The sequence below is a fragment of the Tenrec ecaudatus genome, chromosome 18 (assembly GCF_050624435.1).
Source record: "Tenrec ecaudatus isolate mTenEca1 chromosome 18, mTenEca1.hap1, whole genome shotgun sequence".
Lineage (NCBI taxonomy): Eukaryota > Metazoa > Chordata > Mammalia > Afrosoricida > Tenrecidae > Tenrec > Tenrec ecaudatus.
The window spans coordinates 2417021-2442161 of NC_134547.1; the positions used below are offsets into that span (position 1 = coordinate 2417021).

General features: G+C 42.8%; 1 protein-coding gene across 1 annotated transcript; it reads right to left on the reverse strand.

The window, feature by feature from the left end:
- Positions 1–634: 634 nt before the first annotated feature.
- On the reverse strand, positions 635–25141 carry LOC142432581 (sulfotransferase 2A1-like). The gene is made up of 6 exons (XM_075537807.1): positions 25006–25141; positions 23415–23623; positions 11437–11563; positions 10007–10101; positions 3382–3562; positions 635–750 (listed from the first exon to the last, which is right to left on the reverse strand). Exons 1-6 carry the CDS (start codon positions 25139–25141, stop codon positions 635–637), a joined length of 864 nt encoding a protein of 287 aa, XP_075393922.1.

Below are 25141 nucleotides of genomic sequence, written 5' to 3' on the forward strand. Positions count from 1 at the left end.
CTCGTGAGCACTGTTTTGGAAACAGAGAAGAATGGAGAGAGGGAGCACAGAAATGATAGTGTCCTGAATCAGCTATTCCATGATGCAGAGATTGCGCATATACAGGGAAGTGTCGATTTTGTACGATTCTCTAGGCTCAATAAACGTAAAGAAAGTCTCTTACTGTGGTGGTAACAAAGCCATGCGATATCTTATTTTGTGACATAATGAGCTAATTGGGCTTACACTCAAAGGTTACAAGCACTCCAGCTTTGCAGAAGACTCAGCCTGGGGCTTTCAATTGATGAGAGAATGGCACCTTTGGACCTCTGGGTGGAGTTTCTTGCTTCATGCCTTCTATGAACTGATCACATACGTGGCAAAGCATTTTCCTCTATTTCTAAAGACGGGAACTGTTTGCATGAGCTTCAAATATTATTTTCTATACTTATAAAATATCGCACGAATCTTTTGGGGAGCAGAAAAAGCATGAATCTAATAAAGTACCTAGCAGTAATCAATGATCAAGTATATGATAAATCACTACTGGCCTTATTCTCCAGGATTCAAGAACAAGGGTTGTGTTGCATCTAAAAATGGCTATATAGAGGGTGTGAAGTAAACCCATCTGCATCTCAGACTGAAAAGGAAGAAGTCACGAATCCCAGGGGAAAAGTCCTGGAGGAAACCCCACCATCTTCTCTTGATACATCTTATCAAAGGCTTCACTTTGAGCCACCTTGAAGTGATGTTTCCAGTCCCCGGTAACTCCTGGGGGAAAAAAAACACAAGAAATGGGTCAAGATCACATTCATAACTAGTCTCCGACGACCTACTTTAAACTTCTGTCACTGTCCTTCGTACCATGTTTCCCAAACACTGACTGGGAGTTGCAGGAACACTGTCTCGCTTACTTTGAACATGCAATCACAGAGCAGCAGAACAGGGCATTGTGTTTAGTGAAATAGAGGGCCAGGGGAAAGAAAGGAAATCTTCCATGAAGTGCCTTGACCCAATGGGGTAAACAATGTGAGTCAGTATAGCCAGGATGATAAAGGTGGTGCAGGACCAGCGAGCATTTCATTCTCTTGGACAAGAGCTCACCATAAGTCAGAGCCAACAACCACAGCATCACTGAAGAAATACACGTCTCCTGTCTGGAGTCAGATTACCAATGGTTCTAATCTCAGATTTTATGTCGCCTCACCTATTTGATCCTTAAGTTGCTATCTGTATTAAAGTGCTTTTCCTGGTGCTTGACTCCTAATTATATTGTGATGACTGAATAATAATAAAATACCATTTTATAGCAATAACTAGATGCATTATCTAGAATAGGCACTGCTCAAGTGAACAAAATAGATTAATGGTTAGCAGGGGTGGATCTGTTGCACAAGCTCTCTCTAGAGTATTGAAGAGCAGGGCGTTATTAAGGTGTATCTGACTGAAGCCATGGTCTTTTCCATTGCTTCATAAGCTTGTGAAACTTGGCCCCTGAAGAAGAACTGATGCATTGAACTGTGGTACCGGTGAAGAACTTTGAAAGTAGCCAGGGTTGCTTAAAAGAAAAACAAGTCTGTCTTGGAAGAAATAAGGCCAAAGTGGTCCTAAGAGGCAAGGATGTCCTGTACTATGAACATGTTGTCAGAGAGACCAATCCCTGGAGAAGAACATCTGCCTGGTAAAGCACAGCAGCAGTGAAAAGGATGGATTGACACGGAGTCTGTAAAAGTAGGCTCAAGCATGGGAACACTTGTCAGGATGACACAGGACTGGGCAGTGATTTTTTCAGTTGTGTGTAGGTTTGCTAAGGCTCAGAACAGACTCGATGTATCCGAAGAACAACAACACGGGTGGATGAGAAGAAGGGGCGACGAAAGGCACAATGTTAGGGGTAAGTTACCTTCTACTACATGTGATGTAAAAATTGGGGAGTGGCTGGGGTAGTGGTTGAGGAATATAAAGAACTTGATTGATGTCACTGAAGAGTAAATGTTTAGGATTGCAGAAATGGCAACTTTGCTCTCACCACTATCCTCAGCACCATCGAAATCGGTTTGGTAGAAAGAATAGCAGCATTGGAACCAAAGCCCCCCTGCCAAAAGGCCAAGTCCTGCTCAAATGAAACTTATACAGGGTTTCTGAGGATGGAGCTATTTACTAAACCAGGTGGCCTCATGTTTCTCCTGATGAGCAGCTGCTGGGTTTGAACCACTGACCTATGACTAGAAGTTAGACTCTTACTCAACAGAACCACCAGGATGGTAACATAAATGAGGACAAGAGTGGAGTACTGATGGCACTGTGGGATCAAGAAAGGTTGCTAACCAAAAACTGGGCAGTTAAAAGCCACCAATCACTATGGGAGAAAGATAAAACTTTCTACTCTCACTTTACAATCCCAGAACCTGACAGGGGACAGTGTACTTTGTACTAAAGGGTCACTATGAGTTAGTGTTGACTCCATGACAGTGAGTGAGTTGGCGGGAGTTTGGGGAAAATCACATCATCTCTTCTGCTTTTTCACATATTCAGGGTTTGTTTTGAAGAGCGAACATCCCATTATCAAAATGTGAAGAGAGGCGCCCCTCCTTCTACAGGGCTAGGGGCCACACCTGCATGATGGGAGCAGCTTTATTGTAGCCCTTCACTGATAGTTGTTATTCTTTCTACCTACACACGCTTCCTTTTATTCTGCTAACTACATATTTAACAGAACACATGGCATACATACAAAAAGAAGATCAGAGAAGACTCTACAAGATGAAAAGTATCTAGAAAATTGTTGCTTTCATTAGTGGTAGCCATTGAATGGCTATAACTCGTGGCAACCAGGGGGGGTGTCAGGTAAGACTGCACTTCACATAATTCTCAATGCTGTTTACTTTCAGAAGAATATCTTAAGGCCTGTATTAATCACGTGACTCGCGATTGATTCCAATCAACAAACTTTGGTTAGTAGATGAGTGTGTAACCATGTGTGACACTCAGGAAATCAGTCAGAGGCTCCATAATGACCCCAGAAGCTATACTCATCCATCAGACTCTGTTTTACTAAGTTTTCTTTTTCAGCTCTGAATTCCCCAATTCGTTCCTTGAGCTTTCAGTATTTTCAAGACCTTTGAGTGATTTATATGCCTCAAATCCTTCCCTTTCCCAATACTTTAGACACCTATAGAAGCAGAGTTACACCTGATGCAAAGGGCTTAAGTGGAGAGCAAATGCTTTGAGAATGATTGGGGCAGGGAATGTGCGGATGTGCTTTATACAATTGATGTATGCATATGTATGGATTGTGATAAGAGTTGTATGAGCCCCTAATAAAATGTTTAAAATTTAAAAAAAAGCAAAGTTACTATTATCCACTTTTTCGTGTTCTGTATTCAGAATACTATTTCTTACCTTTTCTGAGTAATTTCCCTTGGCTATGATTCATAATGTTATCTGGTACTAGGGTGAAATTGCTCATTTTGTTCTCTCTCATGGCCTTAAAGGATGCATGCTTCAGCACTGAGTTGACTTCTTCAGGGCCAAGCTTTTTCCCCAAGAACTGAATGATCTTCTCTACAGTGGCTCTTAGGTCCTAGGATTAAAAAAATATGAAAGACAATGTGAAAGTTAAATACAATAGGCTAAAAAGAACAAAGAGACATGATAAAGAGTGAAGATGGATAGGATGAAAACTACTAGGAACAGAGAGAGGATAAGTTGGTTGTACTAATCTGCAATATTATCCAAATTGGATACAAAGAAGTTTAGGAGTGTAGAAATATGTAGAACAGGAGGAAAGGGGAGCTGGGACTAAGTGGTGGGACAATACCATTCATCATGACATCCCTCTAACAACAATGACCTGAGAAAACAAGTGAATCAGGAGTAGAAATCAGTTGTGGAATCCTGAGCACTGACAACAGGAAGGGCCTGCCTGCTCTGGGCAGGGGCTCAATACTTTCATGTTTAGGTAGTATACACCTACAGGGGCCTTGTTCCCTATGTATCCTGACTGTACTGCTCAATAAACCTCCTGTGCCCCAGAAGAATTTATTTCAGAGGACAGCACTGAATTTGCAGCTCTGGGAGAACAACATGTCTTATCAGAGCACACGGGAGCAAATGAAAGGAGAGGAATAGAGAGTGGAGCACATCCTGGCCCATCAAGCTTTGAGGACGATATTCCCCCTCAGAGCAGCCAATTCATGGAGAATACCATATGGCTGGCCCCACTATGAGACAGAACATCCCTCACTGACCCATAGCACTACAGGGGACAAAACTGGAGACACACTGTGGGAATTCTGCCCAATGTGATCCCACTACACTGAGGCAAAGCACTAAGGGTGGGGAATAGATCAGCAAGGGGAACAGAGCAACGATGTCCTCAGGGAATACCAAAAATAGACTTTGGGGCCAAGGCTTGGCGCCCCATCAGACTCGACCAGAAAACACTCCTAAAAGTCAACAAACAGTCCTTGAGCTAACTGCAAGCTTTTCTTTCTTGTTGTTGTGTTTTGCTTTGGGTTTTTTTTTTGTCATTGACTTGTTGTTGTTGTTGGTTTGTTGTATCTTGTTGCATGGTTTTTCTCTGTCTTGTTTTTGTGCATGTTATTATCTTCACAGGTCTGTCTAAATAAGATAGGCTGAATATAAAATCTGAGGAGAAAAACAACAGGATCAACAGTTCCGGGGCGGGGGGGGGGACACAGGAAGAGGGGGTGGAGGAAACGAAAGTGATGTTAACAAATCCAGGGAAAAAGGAATAACAAATGTTCCAAATCAGTAGTGAGGAGGGTGTAGGAGGCCTGGGCGGGCGTTACCAAGGGCAATGTAACCAAGAGGAATTACTGAAACCCAAATGAAGGCTGAACATGATAATGGGACAAGAGAAAAGTAAAAGGAAATAAAGGAAAGAGCTAGGAGGCAAAGGGCATTTATAGAGGTCTAAATAGAGGCATGTATATAACAAATACATTTATACATGAGAATGTGGAAATATATGTGCATATATGCATATATGTATAGGTTTAGGATTAAGGTAGCAGATGGACATTGGGCTTCCACTCCAGTACTCTCTCAACACAAGAACACTTTCTTCTATTAACCTAGCATTCCATAATGCGCACCTCCCCAACATGATTGCTGAAGACAAAGCAGGTACATAGTAAATATGGTGAAGAAAGCTGATGGTGCCCAGCTATCAAAAGATATAGCATCTGAGGTCTTAAAGGCTTGAATATAAACAAGCAGCCATCTAACTGAGAAGCAACGAAGCCCACATAGAAGAAGCACACCAGCCTGTGTCATCACGAGGTGCCGAAGGGATCAGTTATCAGGCATCAAAGAACAAAAAATCATATCATCATTGTGAATGAGGGGGAGTGCAGACTGGAGACCCAAAGCCCATCTGTAGGCAACTGGACATCCCTTCACAGAACTGTCTCAGGGAGGAGACAAGTTAGTCAGAGTGTAGTATAGCACCAATGAAACATACAATTTTCCTCTAGTTCTTTAATTCTTCCTCCACCCAATCCCCCTACCCCCACTATCATGATCCAAATTCTACCTTACAAATCCAGATAGACCAGAGGAAGTATACTGGTACAGATAATAGCTGGAAACACAGGGAATCCAGAACAGATAAACCTCTCAAGACCAATAACGATACCAGAAGAGTAAGGGAAAGGTGTGAGGAGAGAGAGGGAACCAATAACAATGATCTATATGTAACCCCTTCCCTGGGGGACGGACAACAGAAAAGTGTGTGAAGGGAGACATCGGTCAGTATAAGACATGAAAAATTAAGAATAACTTATTAATTATCAAGTGTTCATGAGGGAGGGTGGGGGATGAAGAAAGGGGGGGTGATGAGCTGATTCCAAGGGCTCAAGTAGAAAGAAAATGTTTTGAAAATGATGAAGGCAACAAATGTACAAATGTGCTGGACACAATGGATGGATGGATGGATGGATGGATGGATGGATGGATGGATGGATGGATGGATGGAGTGTGATAAGAGTTGTACAAGTCCCCAATAAAATGATTTTTTTAAATTCTATTTAGCACCATCCAGCAAGTTCAGAAATTGATGTAGGACAAGACGCTAGAATAATTCAGGCAAACACTACAATTTTTAAACTTGTTAAAAAAAATACACAGACAATTTTTAAATTCACACAAGAAAACAGCAACTACAAGTCCAGAGAATTAAAATTAAGATTTTATTAATAGATAATATAAGAGCAAAGTATCATTAAACCAATTCAAGACAAAACCAAAGAAAACTCACGGTCATCAAGTAGATTCAAACTCATAGAGACTTTATAAGAGAGGCTAGAATTAAATCTGTGGTTTTCTCAGATGGTAACTCTTTATTGGAGTAAAAAGCCTCATCTTTCTCCCCAATTCAAGACAGAATTAACTAAATATGTCTATACATGTTAGAAGAACAATCAGAAAATCAATATTTAAAAAGTCAAAATTATGCGGAATATCATAAAAAGAATTACTTAATTTTATTGGAATTCCTCAAAATGATGAGATAAAAATCATTAATTAATTAAGAAATAAAAGGTGAATATTTGTTGGCAGAAAACATCCCTCATATAAAATTTAAATGTGAGAAGGTAGACTCTCAATTAGCTCAATGAGCTTCAAATAGGATAGAACCCTTAAAGAAAAATCACCATGACCTGTAAGTAAACTTTCCAAAACCCTGCACAGAATATGGGGAGAAATTAAATATTAGGCATAAAGGTGAACCAGTAAGATCAATCTCTAATTTCTTGGCAGAAGTCATGCAGGCAAGGGGCAATGGGATGATACATACAAAACTATACTAGAAAATGTATAAGAAGGTAGTTACCAAGCAAATGATTCCTCAAGTATGATATCAAACTTAAGTCATATCCAGACAAACACAAAATAAGGAAAATGTTTAAGTGACACGAGCCTTTAAAGCTAGATTAAAGGAGTTCTTTAGATAAAAATCAACGATGTCAGATGAAAATACGTCTACAGGACACATGACAACATGGTTCCAAGTCGAAACTCAGTAAAGAATTCTGAAGACAGAAGAGTCTACAAGACTGAAAACAGGGAACTACAGATGTCAATCTGCAAAGGACAAAACAGAGAGAGAACATAAGTGGTGTAGTTACAGAATTTCTACATAAAGAGGAAATCACGACGAGATAAAGAAAGAACAGACTGCTTTAAAAATAGGAAGAAAATAATAAATTATGAGATGACCACAAAGAAATTGAATAAAACTTCTCACCAAATTAAAAATGAGGAAATGCATAAGGACTCAGTAAGCACACAAACCATATCAATGAAAGAAATGAAAACAAACTCATAAATAGATTCAACTAAACTCAGAAAAAATATAAAACAAAGAAATCATTGCTACACTGCACCCTGCATTCTGACTGGTTCATCTCTCCACAACCCTTCTGCAAGGGGATGTCCAATTGCCTAATGGGCCCTGCGTCCCCACTCTGCACTCCCCCTCATTCACAATGCTATGATTTTTTTGGTCTTTGATGCCTGATGCCTGATCCCTTTGATGCCTTGTGATCTCACAGGCTGGTGTAATTCTTCCATGTGAGCTTTGTTGTCTCTTAGTAAGATGGCCGTTTGTCTATCTTCAAGCCTATAGGACCCCAGGCTCTATATCTTTTGATAGCTGGGCGCCATCAGCTTTCTTCACCACATTTGCTGTGCACCCGCTTTGCCTTCAGCGATCATGTTGGTATAGGCTGATGTGCTTCTTCCATGTGGGCTTTGTTGTTCTGTAGTTCTTGAATGCTTCTTCCCCCCCCCCCAGCCCCTATCATGATCCCGCTTCTACCTTACAAATCCGACTGGACTGGAGGATGTACACTGGTCCAGATAGGAACTGGAAACACAGAGAATCCAGGAAGGATGATCCCTTCAGTACCAGTGGTGAGAGTGGTGATACCGGGATGGTGGGGAGAAGGGGGAACAGATTACAAGGACCAACATATAACCACGTCCCTGGGGGGTGGACAGTGGAGAAGTGGGTGAAGGGAGACATCGGGCGGTGTAAGATATGACAAGATAATAATAATTCATAAATTATCAAGGGTTCATTGGGGAGGGGAGAGCAGGAGGGAGGGGGGAAATGAGGAGCTGACACCAAGGGCTCAAGTATAAAACAAATGTTTTGAGAATGATGAGGGAAACAAATGTACAAAAGTCTTTGTCACAATGGATGGATTGTAATAAGATGTATGAATTGTAATAAGAGTTGTATGAACCCCCAATAAAATTATTTTTAAAAACAAAAACAGAGAAATCACCGGGACCACACACACAAATGGCCATAATGACTTTATACCTCGTGATAATTACACTCAGTGGACAGGATTAGATGTGCCACTTAAGAGACAGACTAGCAGACTGGATAAGGAAACTTCCTGTCTGAAAAAAAATTACACTGTAGACTCAACTATAAGGGAAACACGTACATAAGTTACAAATCAAAGGGTAGTAAAGCATTTACCAAACAAATGGCAACCAAAATGGGGTGGGGAAGAGTAGGAGTGGCAATTTTCATTAATGACAAAATACTGAGGCAGAAACTGGGAAAAGAGACAGTCATGTGATATAATAATGGAAAGGTTAATTTAACAAGAGGACACAGCAGTAATGTTATCCATGCAGCAAAGAAAATATCCACAGAATACATAAAGCAGCTTTTAGCATGGAAGGAAAAAAAACAATGTGACAATAGAAGACACTAACCACTCTTGATGGGGGACATAACAAGAAACTCAACCGAGAAACAGAAGATGTGAGCTGCACACTCAGCCAACTTGGACTCAGCGGCATGTACAGCACACCTCATCCAACAACACATTACACGTTATTCTCCACTGCATGCGGGTCATGCTCTACAGTACGCCATTTGTTAGGTCGCAAAGCAAGCCTTAATATGTTGAAAACATTGAAATCATAAAGAGCACATTCTCAGATGATCACATTTTAAAGTTCAAAATCATATCAAAGGGCCTATGATTTGCAAAGACCTAGACCCTTGAAAGAGATCGCAGACACTGAGTGGTCCATTAGGTTTGTGTTCAGCTACTAATCAAAAGGTTAGCAGGTGCAACTCCCCTAGAGAGGAGATCACAGGCAAGAATCATGAAGACCCAATGTCTTAAAGAGTACCCCTAAGAAAACCGTATGAGAGTACATCTGCATCACAACATACGAGTCTGCCATAAGTTAGATTCAACTGCATGGCAACAGGCTGTTTGTGTAGATGCTTTGTTTGTCTTCATGGTCACTGCTCCTACACAATGGGTTTGCAATTGATCCCTTCCTTAGTGCATGGGGCAGACATTGAAAAAGGGAAATGTGCAGATATTGAACAAATAAGTCCTGACTACGCAAGTTTGAGAGTAAAGGCAGGATGGGGCGTAGCTTTCCTTGAGAGAACCTCTGGTTCAAAGGGTAGGAGAGAAACATTGAATAATGGAATAAGAATTCGTGGATAAACATGGCGTGAAACATACATGTACCAGGACAACACTACTGGACCATGAGGAGCAATGAAGGCCTGAATGATGGCCCCACAAGGATGAACAACCTTCACAGTATGCAGAGTGTAAAAGTCAGATCACAAGCAAGAATATAAGAGTATTTCAGTTGTATCAAATGAGCAAAGATAAAAGATTATTCATGCTTACAAGAAGTGAACGGTACATCTTTACGGAGAGCAGCAGGAGGTTCTAAACCACCTTTTGGTTAGGAGTCCAGCGCTACCAGGGCGCCACACAAGTCGTGTTACAGAGGGCATAGCATCTGGACAGTGAGAAAAGTTGCCTAATTTCAAAAATGTAATCCAGAGCAATGAATGAGGATGTGAGAATTCTCAAATGGGTCAGCATTTTAGTGTGTTTATGTTCAGGGCAATAATAAAAATGCTGAAGAAATAAAGATAAACAAAAGAGGGAAATTATACTGTAGTGAAATTGGTTGAGGGAGAGCGAATTCTTTTATTTACCTGATGCAGCTCCTCGTATGTGACCACCAAGAAATTCTCTTTGCCTCTCATTTGCAGCCAGCCTTGACAGTGGTCAAACCATGATCCATACGGAACTGAAAGAGAGGTTGGGAGAAAGGAGGCTCTTTGGGGCATCTGTGTGTGCTCAGTTGCACGGCTATTCCTTGCCCACGTGTGCAAGTCAGAAGCACTGGAAGAATAAAGGAGTGAAGTCATGGAGAGTCTCGTTTCTTTCACCAAAAGCATGACAAATAGGTTTTGCAATCACCACTTCAGTGGGAAATCACTTGATATCATGTAAAATAAGGTATTTTAGAACTGTTTCATACTTATGTGGATGAGAAATGATATTTGGAGGTTGAGGGGCAATAAAGTTAGCAAATGGATAGGACAAGCTTGAACTCACTGTATTTTGCAATTTCGTCTGGAGAGCCACCCCACCTCCATCAACAACCAACTGTCCTCTACTGCATGGTCTTGTTGTCTCATCTTTAGTACTCAGTTTCCTGTGGTTGTCATCCATCTAAGTGCATGGAACTAATAACTTACACAATTTCCTCCATGTTTTTATCTCTGCCTCTTAAAAGAATGGTGGAGATCAGTCTTCACAGTATAGCAGTGTTCTTTAAATTTTCAGTTGGAGAATATTTCATTGGATTGCTTGTGTACTATGTGGATTTTTATTATCTCTTTGCTATTACAAGTAATGCTAAATTGAACAGTCCTTTGCATCTATCACCAACCTACATCTTCTATCTATCTATCATCATTGATCTATCTCTATATGCCTGGATCTTTTCCAGTAAACTGAAATTACATAGAAAATGGGTGCACCAAGTTTAAATGCACAGTTAAGTTTGTTATATTACCAAAAACTGTACTCCATCCTGAAGGTTGCGTGTTTCCCTGGAACTTCATCAGTACGTGCTTCAAGTTATCTTTACCTCGGCAAGCTAGCTTCTGTTATCTATACAACTGAGATTGCTTCTGTGTATTCTTCCAATTCTGATGCTGTGTTCTTGCTATACCCATACTCTAGTGTTGGTAAAGTGAAAACGGAAAAAATTTTAAAAACCCAGAAATGTCTCCAAAACATCCAGAAAGAAAGGAGACCCTGCCAACAGCTTCATTTTGGCCAGTAAGAACCATTTGGTGATGAAAATATTCTACAAATTCTTGTGGTAATAGTGGCACAACTTTTAAAAAATATATTCAAACCATTGAATTATATGGCACGTGAATTATGTGTCAATAAAATTGTTTCTAGGATAAGTATTAAACAATTACTTGAACTTTGGACATCCAGAAGTATATACAAAAGTAAGTTTCAATGATAATATGGTTGTCTAAGCTATGGGATTGTTCATCCTGGCGGGGAAGATCTGGAAATTCATTCTTCCATTCAGATTCCACAATCGAGTCAAACTCACCATTTCCCTGAAGAAACCATTCAAAACATTGGTCAAATGTCTCTGGATGTTTCACTCCACTTAGTAGTCTAAAAAAGTAAAAGTTGGAAGTAAGAACATCTCTGGGATTTCGGAGTAGGTAAATCATCTGAAATTGAACAAGAAAGCAAGGCAATGAGAAAGAATGCATCATTTTCCCCTTGCTTTGGGATTTTTGAAAATGGAGGAGACATCATTTTTCATCAAAATGTTTGGCTGCCATATGGTTTTATTCCATTAATTGTTTTCAGAAACCCCAAATGTCGGACATTGCTTTGTGGTAACCTGAAGATTTAGTAGAGTGTATTTGGTCTTATTTGTAAACTCCCAGCCATGGGCCTAGGAAAGTGGCTGTATTTGATGAACAATCTTCACTGTTCAGAGAAAAAAATACCTTCAAATACACATTCTCTAGGCTGAAAATGGGCCCCATATTAAGCCCTCTATTAAGGAGACATCTTAGAAAGGTTACTATAAAAGAAGTCTTATTCCCATGTCGGCTAGTCATTATGCCTGAAGGTTATGTGTAGATACGAGTAATCCGGTTCTATAGCCCAACCCACCATAACATGTAACGAACATGTAACAACCCTCTTCTGAGTTCTCTTGCTGGTATGGATGATAGATTGCTGTCCTGGAGAGGACTTAGGGGTGATCAAGGTCAACTTTCACTAGGTGAAGAAGATAATTCATTTCCTTGCCTGCTTATTATATTACCCGCTTATGACATTACCCCTTGAGTGTGTAATATGTTCACTACATAACATGTAAGCTTTTTGAAAGACGTCTAAGCCACATGATAAATACACAATCAAAATATATTCACTCTCTTGGTCCTGATACAGGGACAGGGAGCCCCTGTGGCGGTCTGCTTAATTTTTCACACTCCCAAGGACCCTTTTAACTGTTGGGGACCTGTGTCTCCAAAACTGGTGCCCAACATGGGACAGCAAATGGTGTTCAACATAGGGCCCCAAGGAAAGACTTTATGAGGAGCAGAGCAGACTCCCAGCACAATGGCTTCACCACTCCACTGAGGATAGGTTAGAATCAGGAAATTATTTTGAAGTGAGAATTCTGTAGGTGGCTTGTAGTATATAACAGTGTTATGGGGTAAGGTAAAAGTACGTCTAAATCTAAAAGTTATTGCATTGTGCTCACCTATTTCTTGACACAACAGGATGGAGCAATAATGAAAATAAACATGAATATTTCCTACAAACAATGAAAAATATACACTGCTGAGAAAGGGACCTTAGATCTATGGACCTGAGGAAAGGTTGCTTCCAATTTAAAGAGAGGGGAGATTATCCCCACTAAGACCTATCTCTGTGGGCTCCAGTTAAAAGTCTTAGAATCCCTTCAGTTAGAGGAAGAAATAAAAGTGAGCTTAATGCAAAGTCTTGTGTAAGCTGTCCCATTTACAAAAGCAGATGAAAGTCTTTTTGAATGAGTATGGTGACCTGTTAGAAGAAACCAGAAGCAGGTTCCGACCCAAAACAAAACTTCATGACCAAAGCCTCCATGTCCCAGGAGAGTGCAGCACTGGGGAACACAGAGGCCATGAGACTTTAGAAGAGGATTATCCTTAAGTTAAGAATCAGCCTGGGGAACATAGCCAAAGGGCACCTTTGCTTTCAAGAGTAGAGAAACAATAGAATAAGGAAAAATTAGAAACGGAACCAAAGGGAAGATGTCTTAAGTGCAGGAAAGTCAGAAATTTCCACAGCGCACACTGGAAATGGCCCAGGCACGCCGAGTGGAGGAGAACGTGGACTCTGCCCGAGCTGCCAAAGGGGAAGCACCGGGCAAGCCAGTGCCCTTCTAAAGTCAGCAGCCAAGTCGTTCCCTTAGTGGACACGGCCCAGTGGGAAACAGAACAGGCCTTGCTCAGAGACCAACCTAGTGGAGCCCAATGACAGCAGTTCCAGTCCAGCCCAACACACAGTCTTTTTAATCAGCCTTACAACGCGGTCCCACCACCAGAGACAATGCAACAGTAGATTCGCCTAGCCAAGAAGAGGTTACCTGGGCACAGGGGGACCCCAGCAGTGGTTCAGAGCAGTGTCTGGGAACCCCGACCAGAGGGCACAGTGGGTCTGTTGTGAGAAAAATCTAACGTGAATGCTTTAGGTGCTCCAATTGTTACTGGAGTTTGGTAATGAAGATTATGAAGGAGAACTTGGAGTATACAAATGGGAGCTTGCATAAGCCAAATGCTTGCTTCCTTTAGTTCCTATTGAGAGCACTCACAGCACATGCAAAAAAGATGCTTGAAGGTTCGGACCCACATTTAGGAAATGGAGTGGGTTTGGGAATGCTGTTACGGATAAGCACAAATGCCTCTATGTGGAATTAAAACTGAAGGAAAAAGGTCCTAGATCTTTTAAATTCAGGAGTTAGCATCACTAGTCCTCAACAATGGCCCAAGGAAAAGACTCTAGCTGCTCTTGATTTCCACGTGGAGGGAATAAAATATCTAGGCAGGAAAAATACGGCAAAGGGAGAAAATTCTACAGTGTGTTATGCCTAAGAAGCAGCACAATTTAATTAAGCCTGTAGTCACCGTTAAATCTCTCAACTTATGGGAAAGAGATCTGTTACACAAATTAATTCAGAAAAAGCAGAAAAAGAATGATTCTAAAATTTCAGGAGTTAGCATCACTAGTCCTCAACAATGGCCCAAGGAAAAGACTCTAGCTGCTCCTGGTTCCCATGTGGAGGGAATAAATCTAGCCAGAAAAAGATACAGCAAAGTGGAAAAATTCTACAGTGTATAATTCCTAAAAAGCAGCACAATTTAATTAAGGCTGTAGTCACAGTTAAACATCCCAACCTTCGGGAAAGAGAGAGGCTACATAAAGTAATTCAGAAAAAGGAGAAAAAGAGCCATTCTAAAAAAGATGCTCTCGCTTTGGATGTTTCCTTTGTGTGTCAGGAAAGTTCAGCAAGGCATTTGATGCCCGGTGTTTATGAACCGACTCCATGGGCACTGTACTCGGTCATTGCTCGGCGGGCAGAGCTTCTTGATTCATATAAGAATGTACATGGTCCAAGCAATTCAACTGGTTTCACCGCAAACAATCCCTTGGCAGCTACTGACGGCATTTTAAAATCTCAGTTACTAAAATGGAAGGGGAAGACGCAATGGAAGCCAAAAGGAAATCCTATATATGCCAAATTTCATTCAGCTATCTTAACCCCACTTTCCTCTCTCCAGCAAAAACTTACAAAATACCTAGAGCAAAAGGATACCTTCCGACCCTTCCCGAGAAACCCGAGACCTGGAAAAGATTTAGAGCAGTGGTTCTCATGTCGTGACCCATTAATACAGTTCCTCATGTTGTGGTGACCCTCCCCCCAACCATAAAGTTATTCTCATTGCTACTTCATAACTGTAATTTTGCTACTGTCATGTCGGGCAACATCTGTTAAAGGGCTGTTGGATCCCCAAAGGGGTCGTGACCCATAGGCTGAGAAGCACTGACTTAGAGGAAGGAAGAAAACCTCATTTGGGGTCCAGGTTTCCGAACAGCTCAGAGGGAGGGGCTGATTCTGAAGGGGAAGGAGAGTGCAGACAGGCCTCTCCAGCCAATGCCACCAAGGAAGATGGAGCATCACCATCCCCTCAACAACCACTCTGCACCCAGGTCCTAACAACCCACAGACCATTATTTTATGTGTTTTCCGGGGAAAGCGAAGTCCTCTGCAGCGGGCAGCCTGGGAAGGAGGAGACAGTGCATGGAGAGGCCTGTGGGATTGGGAAGACAACACGGGATTTCTTACTTTTTCAGACGTTATCAGCAACCTCAGCACCAGCTCGCCTGCTTTCACAGGCGTTACCACGAGCATCAGAACCATTCCGCTGATAAGTAAGAATGGCACTCGTTGTCTTTCTTAGACTTTCAACAACTTCTGCCACTGCTACTGTCCCCACACAGACACTCCAGGGCTCTATCAACACAACATCTTATGCAGACTCTCATCCACTCTAGGCCACTCAAGCCCATGTGGACAATGGGCTGGAAGAGAAAATGTCTGAGCTACAACCCCGTTTTCAAATAATGGACTTGCGGCACAAATGATGCTGAAATGTGACTGGGAAATTACTGTTTCATGTGTAACCCATCATCCATATAAGGAAACCTTACATGATAGGTCTTTAACTGGAAACACTCTGCGGGGATTTAAGGGAAACTTAGGTAGGCTAGCATAGGACTAGGGAATATCCATTAACGCATGCCCAGAGAATCAAGCCACAGAAACAAAGGAGTGGCGCACTGCACATGCTCAGAAGTTCAGGTTTCCTGCCGGTAGGGTGGGCGCTAAACCTGGATTGGCCCACCTAGGCCACCTGGATTGGCCCCCATAGGCCAGGTGAATTCAATTCAGCCAATGGGGTCAATCAGGGGTCATCCACCATGTGTCCCCATGGAATACTTGAAAAGACAGGAGCCCAAAGTAGAACGACACTTTTCTGCATGACGCCGAGCAGCTTGCACCAGGCTGCATGTTCGGGAGGAGTCCTATGGGTGCCGTGTAAACCTGAAACTTCTTCTAACTCTCATAAAAACTCACTTGGATCACGAACCAGGCTTCGGCGTGAATTCTTTCTCGAGCGGAGCCAAGGACCGAGGTATAGATCTAGCTCCGGGAGATCTAACATACGTGGTACCATGACTCGGATATATAAGATGGCGAGTAGCTGGGAAGCAAGCAAGAACTGCTCCGGCAACATCTGGTAGGTGATGGTTCCGCGAAGCGACTCATGGGGACACTCGTAATGTATTGCTGCAGCCCCATCCTTTTGTGTCTGTCTTCTTGCCTGCTCTTGCTAGTGGTCAGTATTTTTACATCTGCCTTTCTGTGCTTGCCTTCCCCGGAGCTTGCATGCCTTCCCCAGGCTGGATTCCTGGGAGGGGGCTAGGATGCTGTGGTCTGCAGGCTGGGAGAATTGCCATTTTCAAAACCTCGTTGTATCTCAATTGCCTGTTTTGTGCTCTGGCCAGCTAGATGGCTGCGTGCGACTGCGTAAACTCTGTTGGTTCTTGCAGGACTCTGGCTCAGGTGGCTGGCCCCATGTGGGCTTTCCTCTAGGCTGCAAGCTGCGGCCTCCATTTTCTGGATCACATGAGTCACCACGCCCTGGCAGCATGGCACCACCAGGTGTCCGCCATTTTGGCTACAGGGCAATGGAGTACGTGACCCTGCCAAGATGGCGCCCACTGCTCCAAACACATGGAGGGGCGGTGCCTAGGTAGCTGGTTGCTTAGGCCCAGGAGCTAGCCCCTGCCCTTTCCCCCTCCATTCCCTTTAGCTTTCTCCTGGTTTTTCAAACAAGCTGCTTTAGTATTCTACCAGGGTGGGTTTGTTCCTTGCTATTGGCTGGCTTTCCGTTGCCCGTGCCTAGGCCAAAGACATAGGGAAGCTGAGCCCAAGCAACGTTAACTTTCGCCTTCCAGTGATGCTACCTCAGGAACTTTCTGGGACAGTTCTTAATACAGCTCTGCCGCCAGGATGTTCCAGACAGAAATTCTGATTCCTTAAAGGTTCCCCGAGCTGCCGGATAGATGTCCCTTCCCTTCAGAGATCTGAGAGTCTGCTCCTGCCGGAAGGTGTCTCTGAAGGCCATGGGGCCACACCACGCAGTGGCCCTCCTAGCTTGTGGTCTAGTAAACGGTCAGACCAAAATGTTGGCTGCAGCAACTGGTCTTCAACCCCTTCCCTCAGGTGGGGGTACCTCCCTGAGGCCTCAGATTCATGGCACCCCACAGGTGAGCACTGAATCTGCGGTTATTGACCTTGCGGCATCAAGCTCTCAATAGCCTTCCTTGTTTTGTGTTTTCTAGATGGGACTTACCAGCTCGATACCCAGAAATTGCCCCCTCGGATGTGTACTATCGAATTAGATAGATTTGATCTGGAAAAGCTGGAAAAACAGAAACTGATTATGCTTTGCAATTCCACTTGGCCACAGTATGTTTTAGAGAAAGGGGAATCGTGGCCAGCCAATGGTACACTTTCCCTTCCAACCCTGCAACAGCTAGAACATTTTTGTGGAATGATGGAGAGGTGGTCGGAGATGCCGTATGTTAGAGCATTCTTTCTTTTGCGGAAGAACAAAGATCTTCATTCCCAGGGCACCCAGAACCCCCTAAGGGACCCTGAACTCGAGGGGAACTATTACCCCAACCCTGAAAAAGTCCTAAATATTCTACCTGTAGTAGAGGCAGCAGGGGAATTTGGCCCCCAAGCAATTTACAAGTCTTTTACTCTAATTGAACTCAAGCAAAGTAAAAATGACTTGGGCAGTTACTCTAACAAACCCGAACAGTGCATAGAACACTTCCAGCACCTCACCCTAGCCTGTGATCTAACCTGGAAAGATGTAATGGTCATACTGGGACAGACTGTGACAGGCTTTGAGAAAGAGCGGGTGCTCAAAGGTGCTAGGAAGTTTGCAGAGGAGTTACATGTGATGAATGAAAGGTACCCTGTAGGGGAAACTGCTGTACCTTTAACAGACCCTGCTTGGAATCATAGTGAGCCTCAGGACAAGTGGGCACGGGAACATTTCCTGATGTGCATCACAAGTGGACTAAAGGCAGGTAGGCAAAAGGCCATTAATTATGCCAAGTTGACAGCGATTCACCAGGGACCTACAGAGTCTCCTGTAAGCTTTTTAGAGCGGCTAAAGGAGGCCCTAAAGAATCACACTGCTGTAGATACTGAATCCTATCAGTTGCAAGTCTTGCTCAGGGACAAGTTTCTCACACAGTCTGCACAGGACATTCGCAAGAAACTCGACAAACTAGTGCAAAAGCCTGAAGGAGCTACCCCAGAGGAGAAGGTTGATTAAGCTATTACGACCTTTTATAACAGAGAGCAGGAAGGGGAGGCTCGAGCCCGGGAGAAGGAGAAAATTGCACTCAATAACAGATGCCTGTCGAATGCCTCCCAGGTTTCCCAGACCTTTGAACCAGGTACCAAGTGCTACATTTGCCAGCGACCAGGTCATTGGGCTAGAAACTGCCCTGACTGGAAAAAGCCTCCTCGGACGCCATGCGTCCATTGTGAGCAGACTGGCCACTGGGCTGGCCTCTGTCCTAAGGCCCAAAACCTGAAGGGGAGGTGCCCATTGGCCAATGTGCAGCTGATAATAGAGGAGGAGGATTAAAGGCTCCCGGTCAGGACAGCCCAGCAGCAAGAGATAGCTGTTACTGGTCTGGAACTTAGGGTGAGCATCGACGTGGCAGAAAGATCGGTGAACTTCCTTTTAGACACTGGGGCCACCTTCTTTGTCCTTATTTCCTTCCCTGGACCCCTGGCACCCCACTCCTGCTCCATCCTGGGAGTGTCAGGAAAACCTGCAGTTAAACATTTTACTGAACCTCTCAGATGTCTTAGGGATAACTTCTATTTTTCTCATAGCTTCCTAGTAATCCCTGAATGTCCAGCTCCTCTCCTAGGCCAAGACATACTGTCCAAGCTGCACACCTGCATAGTCATCGGGCTTCATCCTCGTCCCTCTACAGCTTTCTAATTGTTCTTCACAGTGGAGGAGCCTCAGATTCCCCCACAGAAACCATGGAAACAGAACATAACTCCTGAAGTTTGGGGCACAAAAGTCCCTGGCAAAGCTAAGTGTGCTACCCCTGTAAAGGGTTTAGCTCAGCTGCATCTTAGGATTGCCCCACGGCCATCTACGTGTTTGAGCCCCTATGAAGTTTTATACAGGCAGCCTTTTCTTATAAGAGAGCCAGCTATAGACTCTGAGGTAGCCTTAATACAGCAATATGCCACCCAAGTAGCCCAGTGTCAGGAGGCATTCCATCAGTTTGGCCTCACTCAGACCCAAAGGGAGGAGAAGTTACCACCCTTGTGCCAGCCAGGAGATCTAGGATGGGTCCCCTAATTCCCAGATCCAGCCAGTCTGGAAAGGACCTTTGCCAGTAATTCTCTCTATGCCCACTGCTGTCAAAGTTCCAGGGCAGAGTGCTTGGATCCACCAAACATGGGTGAAACCCTGGAAACCCTCACTATCTGACCCCTCTGAGGCAGAGGCTGCAGACGAATACTCCTGTGAGCCACTGGACGGTCTTAGGATGGTATTTCGTCGCCACCCCAGGACAGATGAGGGATACACAGATAATTCTATCTCATACCCCTCACAGCCTTTAGGCCAGTGAACGCCTTTACCCCGTTGTTGTGTTTACAGTGACCAAACTCTCAGGCCTGTTAATCCCAAAATTTCTATTGATTTCCTGTTACACTAACCTAACTTCAAGGACACTGCCACCTTACAATCTTACCTTTGTCTCCCTTAAACTGTTCACCTGTTGTCTGTTTGTTTTTCCAGTTCTCAGGTTACCAAGGCCTCTAAACCATGTGTGCCAGCTCCAGGACCACCGTCTCCTAAACCCACCTCGACCTTATCTATCCTGGGTCCTAAATTAACAACCCCTTCTAACAGAGTAGGAAGTGTATGGACCCAAAACCCCACTTCACCCCTTTGACAGCAGGAAGTAGCTAGAGATGTGGTTGCTCAGGACCCCTAAGATTTGGGTCCATATACCTTCAGGGAGGAATGTTAGGTAGTCTAGCATAGGACTAGGGAATGTCCATTAACCCCTGGAAGAATGTTAGACCATTTTGTGGCCCTTTCCAATTGAAAACTTAAATCATAAGAGGGAATTGTGGTGAATTGAGGACTTAGTTGATTGTATTTGGCCTTTTTTCTACCCTCGGAACCATGGGTCTGGAAAACTGGCCCTTTGAGGAGAAAGATCTCCATTGTTCTGAGATAGAAATGCATTCAAATTCATGTTCTCCGGGCCCAGAATGTGCCTTGCCCAATAGCCCTCCAGTAAGAAGTCATATGGGAGCTATGATAAAAGATGGCTCATTCCTGCCTCTGGCTAGTCACTGTGCCAGAAGTTTATCTGTAGGTAAGAGCAATCAGGTTCTATAACCCCATACACCATAAAGTGTAGCAAACCCTCTTCTGATGTCTCTGGCTGGTAAGGATATAGATTGATGTCCTGGGGAGGGCGCAGGGGCTTCCGAGGTCAATAAGCACTAAGTGAAGAAGATTACCCATTGACTGTAATATCTTTGCTGTAAGATATGTATGCCTTTCCAAAGATCTGTACGCCCCAGTATATATAACCATTGGAAAATACAATCACTCTCTTGTTCCTGACATTGGAACAAGGAGCCCCTGTGCCCCATTATCTTTCTCCCCCCACCCAATTGCAAGGGTACTCCTGAGGAACCATTCAACTTTTAAGGGCCTGTACCACAAAAAAATAGGTGTATCAGGAGAGAGATCTGCATTCTGTTGGGAGACCTTCACTGACATTCCAGGCATATAATACCCCAAGTCTCAGTGTCGTTCCCTCAGAACCCCTACTAGAGCAACACTTTCCAAGCACTTGCCAGACAGATGTATAGGGTTAATAATGTAGAGGTTTCATAATGAAATCCAAAGAATAGACTGAATTACACATTGTAATGTTGCTGCTGTGATGTGCTGTAGAGTCAGTTCCTACTCATAATGACCTTCTGTATAACAGAACAAACACCGGTTGGTCAGGGTCCATCCTCTCAAATGTTATCTTTGAGCCCATTGTTACAACCACTCACTCTGTCAATCAATGTCATCATGTCATCCTCCGTATAATGCTCTGACTTAACTGTCCTCCGTTTTGTGATGCATTGTAAACCTATCTTCTATGCCTCAAAGAATGGAGACCTGATGTCATAGTGCAGCAGTTCTCAATCTGTGGGTCTCGACCCCTTTGGAGGTCAAATAACCTTTTCACAGGGGTCGCCTAAGACCATCGGGAAATGCATAGATATTTCACAATATATTATTACATATTGTTTAGTGATTAATCACTATGCTTTATGTTTAATTATGTTAAATTTGTAATAATGAAGAAAATACATCCTGCATATCAGATATTTACATTGCGATTCATAACAGTAGCAAAATTACAGTGATGAAGAAGCAATGAAAACAATTTTATGGCTGGGGTCACCACAGCATAAGGAACTATATTAAAAGGTCACAGCATTAGGAAGGTTGAGAACCACTGGTGTAGTGGTTACTGGCTGGGCTGAAATTCACATGGTCCAGAGGCTCTGCAGGAGAAAGACTATACTTTCTACTTCAGTAGACAGCTACAGTCTCGGAAACTCTGGGGTTCACTGTACGTCAGCCTTGACTCATTGGCAGTCAGCTTGAGAATGCCTCAAAGTAGATTTGAACTTAATGGCATAGCATTTTCCATCACTTCGAATGCTTGTGACAGCTGGACAATGAAGATGGAAGACAGAAGAAAAATGACATATTTGAATTGTGGTGTTTGGTGAAGAATGTTGAAAGGACCATGGATTGCCAGAAGAACAAAGAGATCTGTTTTGAAGAAGTACATCCAGAAAGTTCCTTGGGAGTTACGATGACAATACATAGTGTCAAGCAACTTGGACAAGTTGGCAATGTAGAAGTTCAGAGGGAAAGTGAAGCCACACAATGAAATGCATTGATGCAGAAGCTATGACAATTAGCTTAAACATAAAAACAATTGTGAGGATGACACAGGACTGGGCTGTATGCTGCTTTGTTGGCCATAGCTTTGCTATGAGTCTGCATCTACTTGATAGCTAACAACAAAATACCTGTAGTTATGGTCCCATTTGAGAATGATTGTCCATGATGTTAATGAGGTAGAGGAAGGATGGGTTGATGCTTGAGTCACTACCCTTACTCTGCAGTGTGCCTCAGGTCATCACCTTTACCCCAGTGATCACGCCTCCAACCCTTGCCTTGCTTGGTTCAAGTAGGGGAAGGTTCTTTGAGGGCATGGTCATTATATGAGGGGCTTTCAGATTGTCAAGAAACATGTCATTGTATTTGACTAGGATATTGATGTCCTGGCAAAGTTCTACCTCTTGCTCTGGATCTAGCTGATTATCATCTCACCCCACTGTTCTTGGAAATGGACTCAGTAGCATGTGGTCAGACCTGCCTATTTGGGTTTGTCAGTCCCTGTAACCATGTGAAAAAGAAGAATCCCCCAGCCCGATGTCTGACTAACAGATAGGGGACTCGCCACCTTTCACTGCTACATGAGCCGTTTCCTTGAAGATCGGTGAGCTCTGTGAAAAGTTGCAGTGAATTGTGGAGCCTAAACTTGTGGAGAAGGATACAGTGGGGAAGAGGACACGAGAGAGTGTTGCAGCAGTCTTGAAGCGGTGGATATTTGGGGATTCCTTAATACCATATTTGCATTTGTGCTCATAAAAGATATTAGCCATTAAATCAGGCAGTGCTTCATTCTGTGGTACATAAGATTGGTACGAACTGGAAATGACTTGACAGTACTCGACAGCAATCAACACTCCTACGATATTCTTATAATGCTTCTACTACCAGATATGATGGGTTAAGAAATATTTTTGCAATGTAAATAATGCTGTTGCTGTAATTTGATGTAAAAATATAATCTAAGAGTACAAATTCACATTATATCCCTGGTGACCCTCCATGTTAGAGCTTGCAATAATTCATCAGAGACAAGGTGGAATCCTTGATAGGATAAGACATGTTATCCATGGACGATATAATGCTTGGAGAATTAAAATTGGGTTCCCATCATGAGCTTACAACTCAAAATTTCTTGGAATTTTAAGAGTTGATTTGAAACTGAGGAAATTTACATGAGGAGACAGGTCGACAGTGTTTAAGACTGAGTTGAGGCAAACATTTATTTAACTAATGTAGTCTGATTATTCTCTGAAGCAACAACAAGGAGATTATCTAGGATATGGAAATGTGGAGTTGTTCAAGATTTTCTATTATGCTCTCTCTCTCATGAATCACATGTTAGCTCTGCCTCTAAGACACGGGCATTCAACTGAAATATACAACTGTGATGTTGTCATTATTAACTTACCTTGGCCTTGGAATGGAAGAATGATTTGGGAAATAATTGAATGGGCAGGTGGCTGGTGTATATGCGTGGGCCTTCCTTTTTTAGTAATTGTTCATAAGCTTCTTCAGTTTCTATCCATGGTGAACGCTCCCACATGGGAACAGATTGAACCCAGTTGGGGTCTCCCTTGGAGTAAATAAGACTGATGATCTCCAGCAGCCAATGGGTGCCTGAAATGAAGAGAGTAAAAGGAGGGTCACCTCTTTCAACTGATCTATGGTAATGCAACCCGACCTTTTTTTTTTTTACAATCCTATCCTACAACACTTACTAATTCACCCACAATACCCATGACTGGGACCCCATTACATTTCCATTCTCATCTTAAGATGATTTCTCCTTCCAAGTCATTCTCTATCCTTGAAACACACTGTTATTTTCATTTCTGTGAATAGAAAATTATTTTGATTTCCTACAACGCTAGTTTCTGTTGCTCAAAATTTTCTCTCTCCATCCAATATTCAATATTTGATAATTTAATCCTTTGTCATACCCCATAAACCCACCATAACTCTCTTGCATTACATGACGTAATGTAAAGAGAGAATAATTAAGGCAGAAAATATCCACAAAAATGCAAACTCCATCATTCATTGGAGTGCTACCATCATCGATGACTGTGTCTCCTGACCCACAGAAGTCATACCCAGAGACAGAGTCAGAGAGGAGTTCGGGCTAAAAGATCGTTCTTTTGGTTGCTTTCAGTTATGAAACTTTGTCTCACACGACCTCACCTAGCTTGCTTCCTACAAGTTGTTACCTGATAGATAGTGCTCAGTTTTATGGTTTTCCATAGTAGAAATCCTGAAATATTAAGTACTCCTTCAGAGCCTAAAGTAGATAGAGTTTCATTGGTTTAGTTAATGTTTTTATTGTGCATACAGATCATCGTGTATGATTTCAGCAATTTTAACTCTACCAAAAATCTGAAGCACTTTCTCTGTTGCTCCTGATGTTTTAATTCTTCTTCATCCTGTCAATCATTATCTTCCATTTCACCCAGTTAACAGGTATACCCTCTTGCCTATTGTTTACCCTTCCAGACTTTTCCTTCCCAACCAGAGTAACCAGGAACGCTTGAGATTTTCTTGGTATGTGAGAACACAGTGAGGAGACCACATATGACCTTTTCTGGCTAAGTACACAAGGGAGAAGGGAATTACTAGCTGAAGTCTGAGTGCCACAGGCAGGGGTCAGACATGCCTCCACTTTCCATGTTTCCCGTTATATAGTCTATCATGTCCTCTTCCTTCTACAACACACTATTTCTCTGCTCGGTTTCATAATCCTTTGCAATGGCTGCACACAAGTCAAAGACAATACTTAACGACTTAGTGAGGCTTCTTAGGAAAATTAACAGGTTGGAATAAGCCAGGATCAGAAAACATTCAGGATATAGTCACTAGTCCACAGAAACACCCCACTTCAGCCAGATAAAATCCAAAAGGACACCACTGTAGTCCCCAGAACAGAGAGACGTGTGGGGCACAGAAAACTACTCAGTAATAAGATGATTCAACAGCCTTTCTAAATTCAGATCCTGTCTCCTTACCTGACTTTGGATAGGAAAGTGTAATGAAATCTTCATCTCTCACTACAAATTCATTTTTGATAGATTTCAGATCTTCAAGTCGATATCCAACTGAGGGAAAAGGAATGCCTTCAAACCACAAATAATCCGAAGCCAT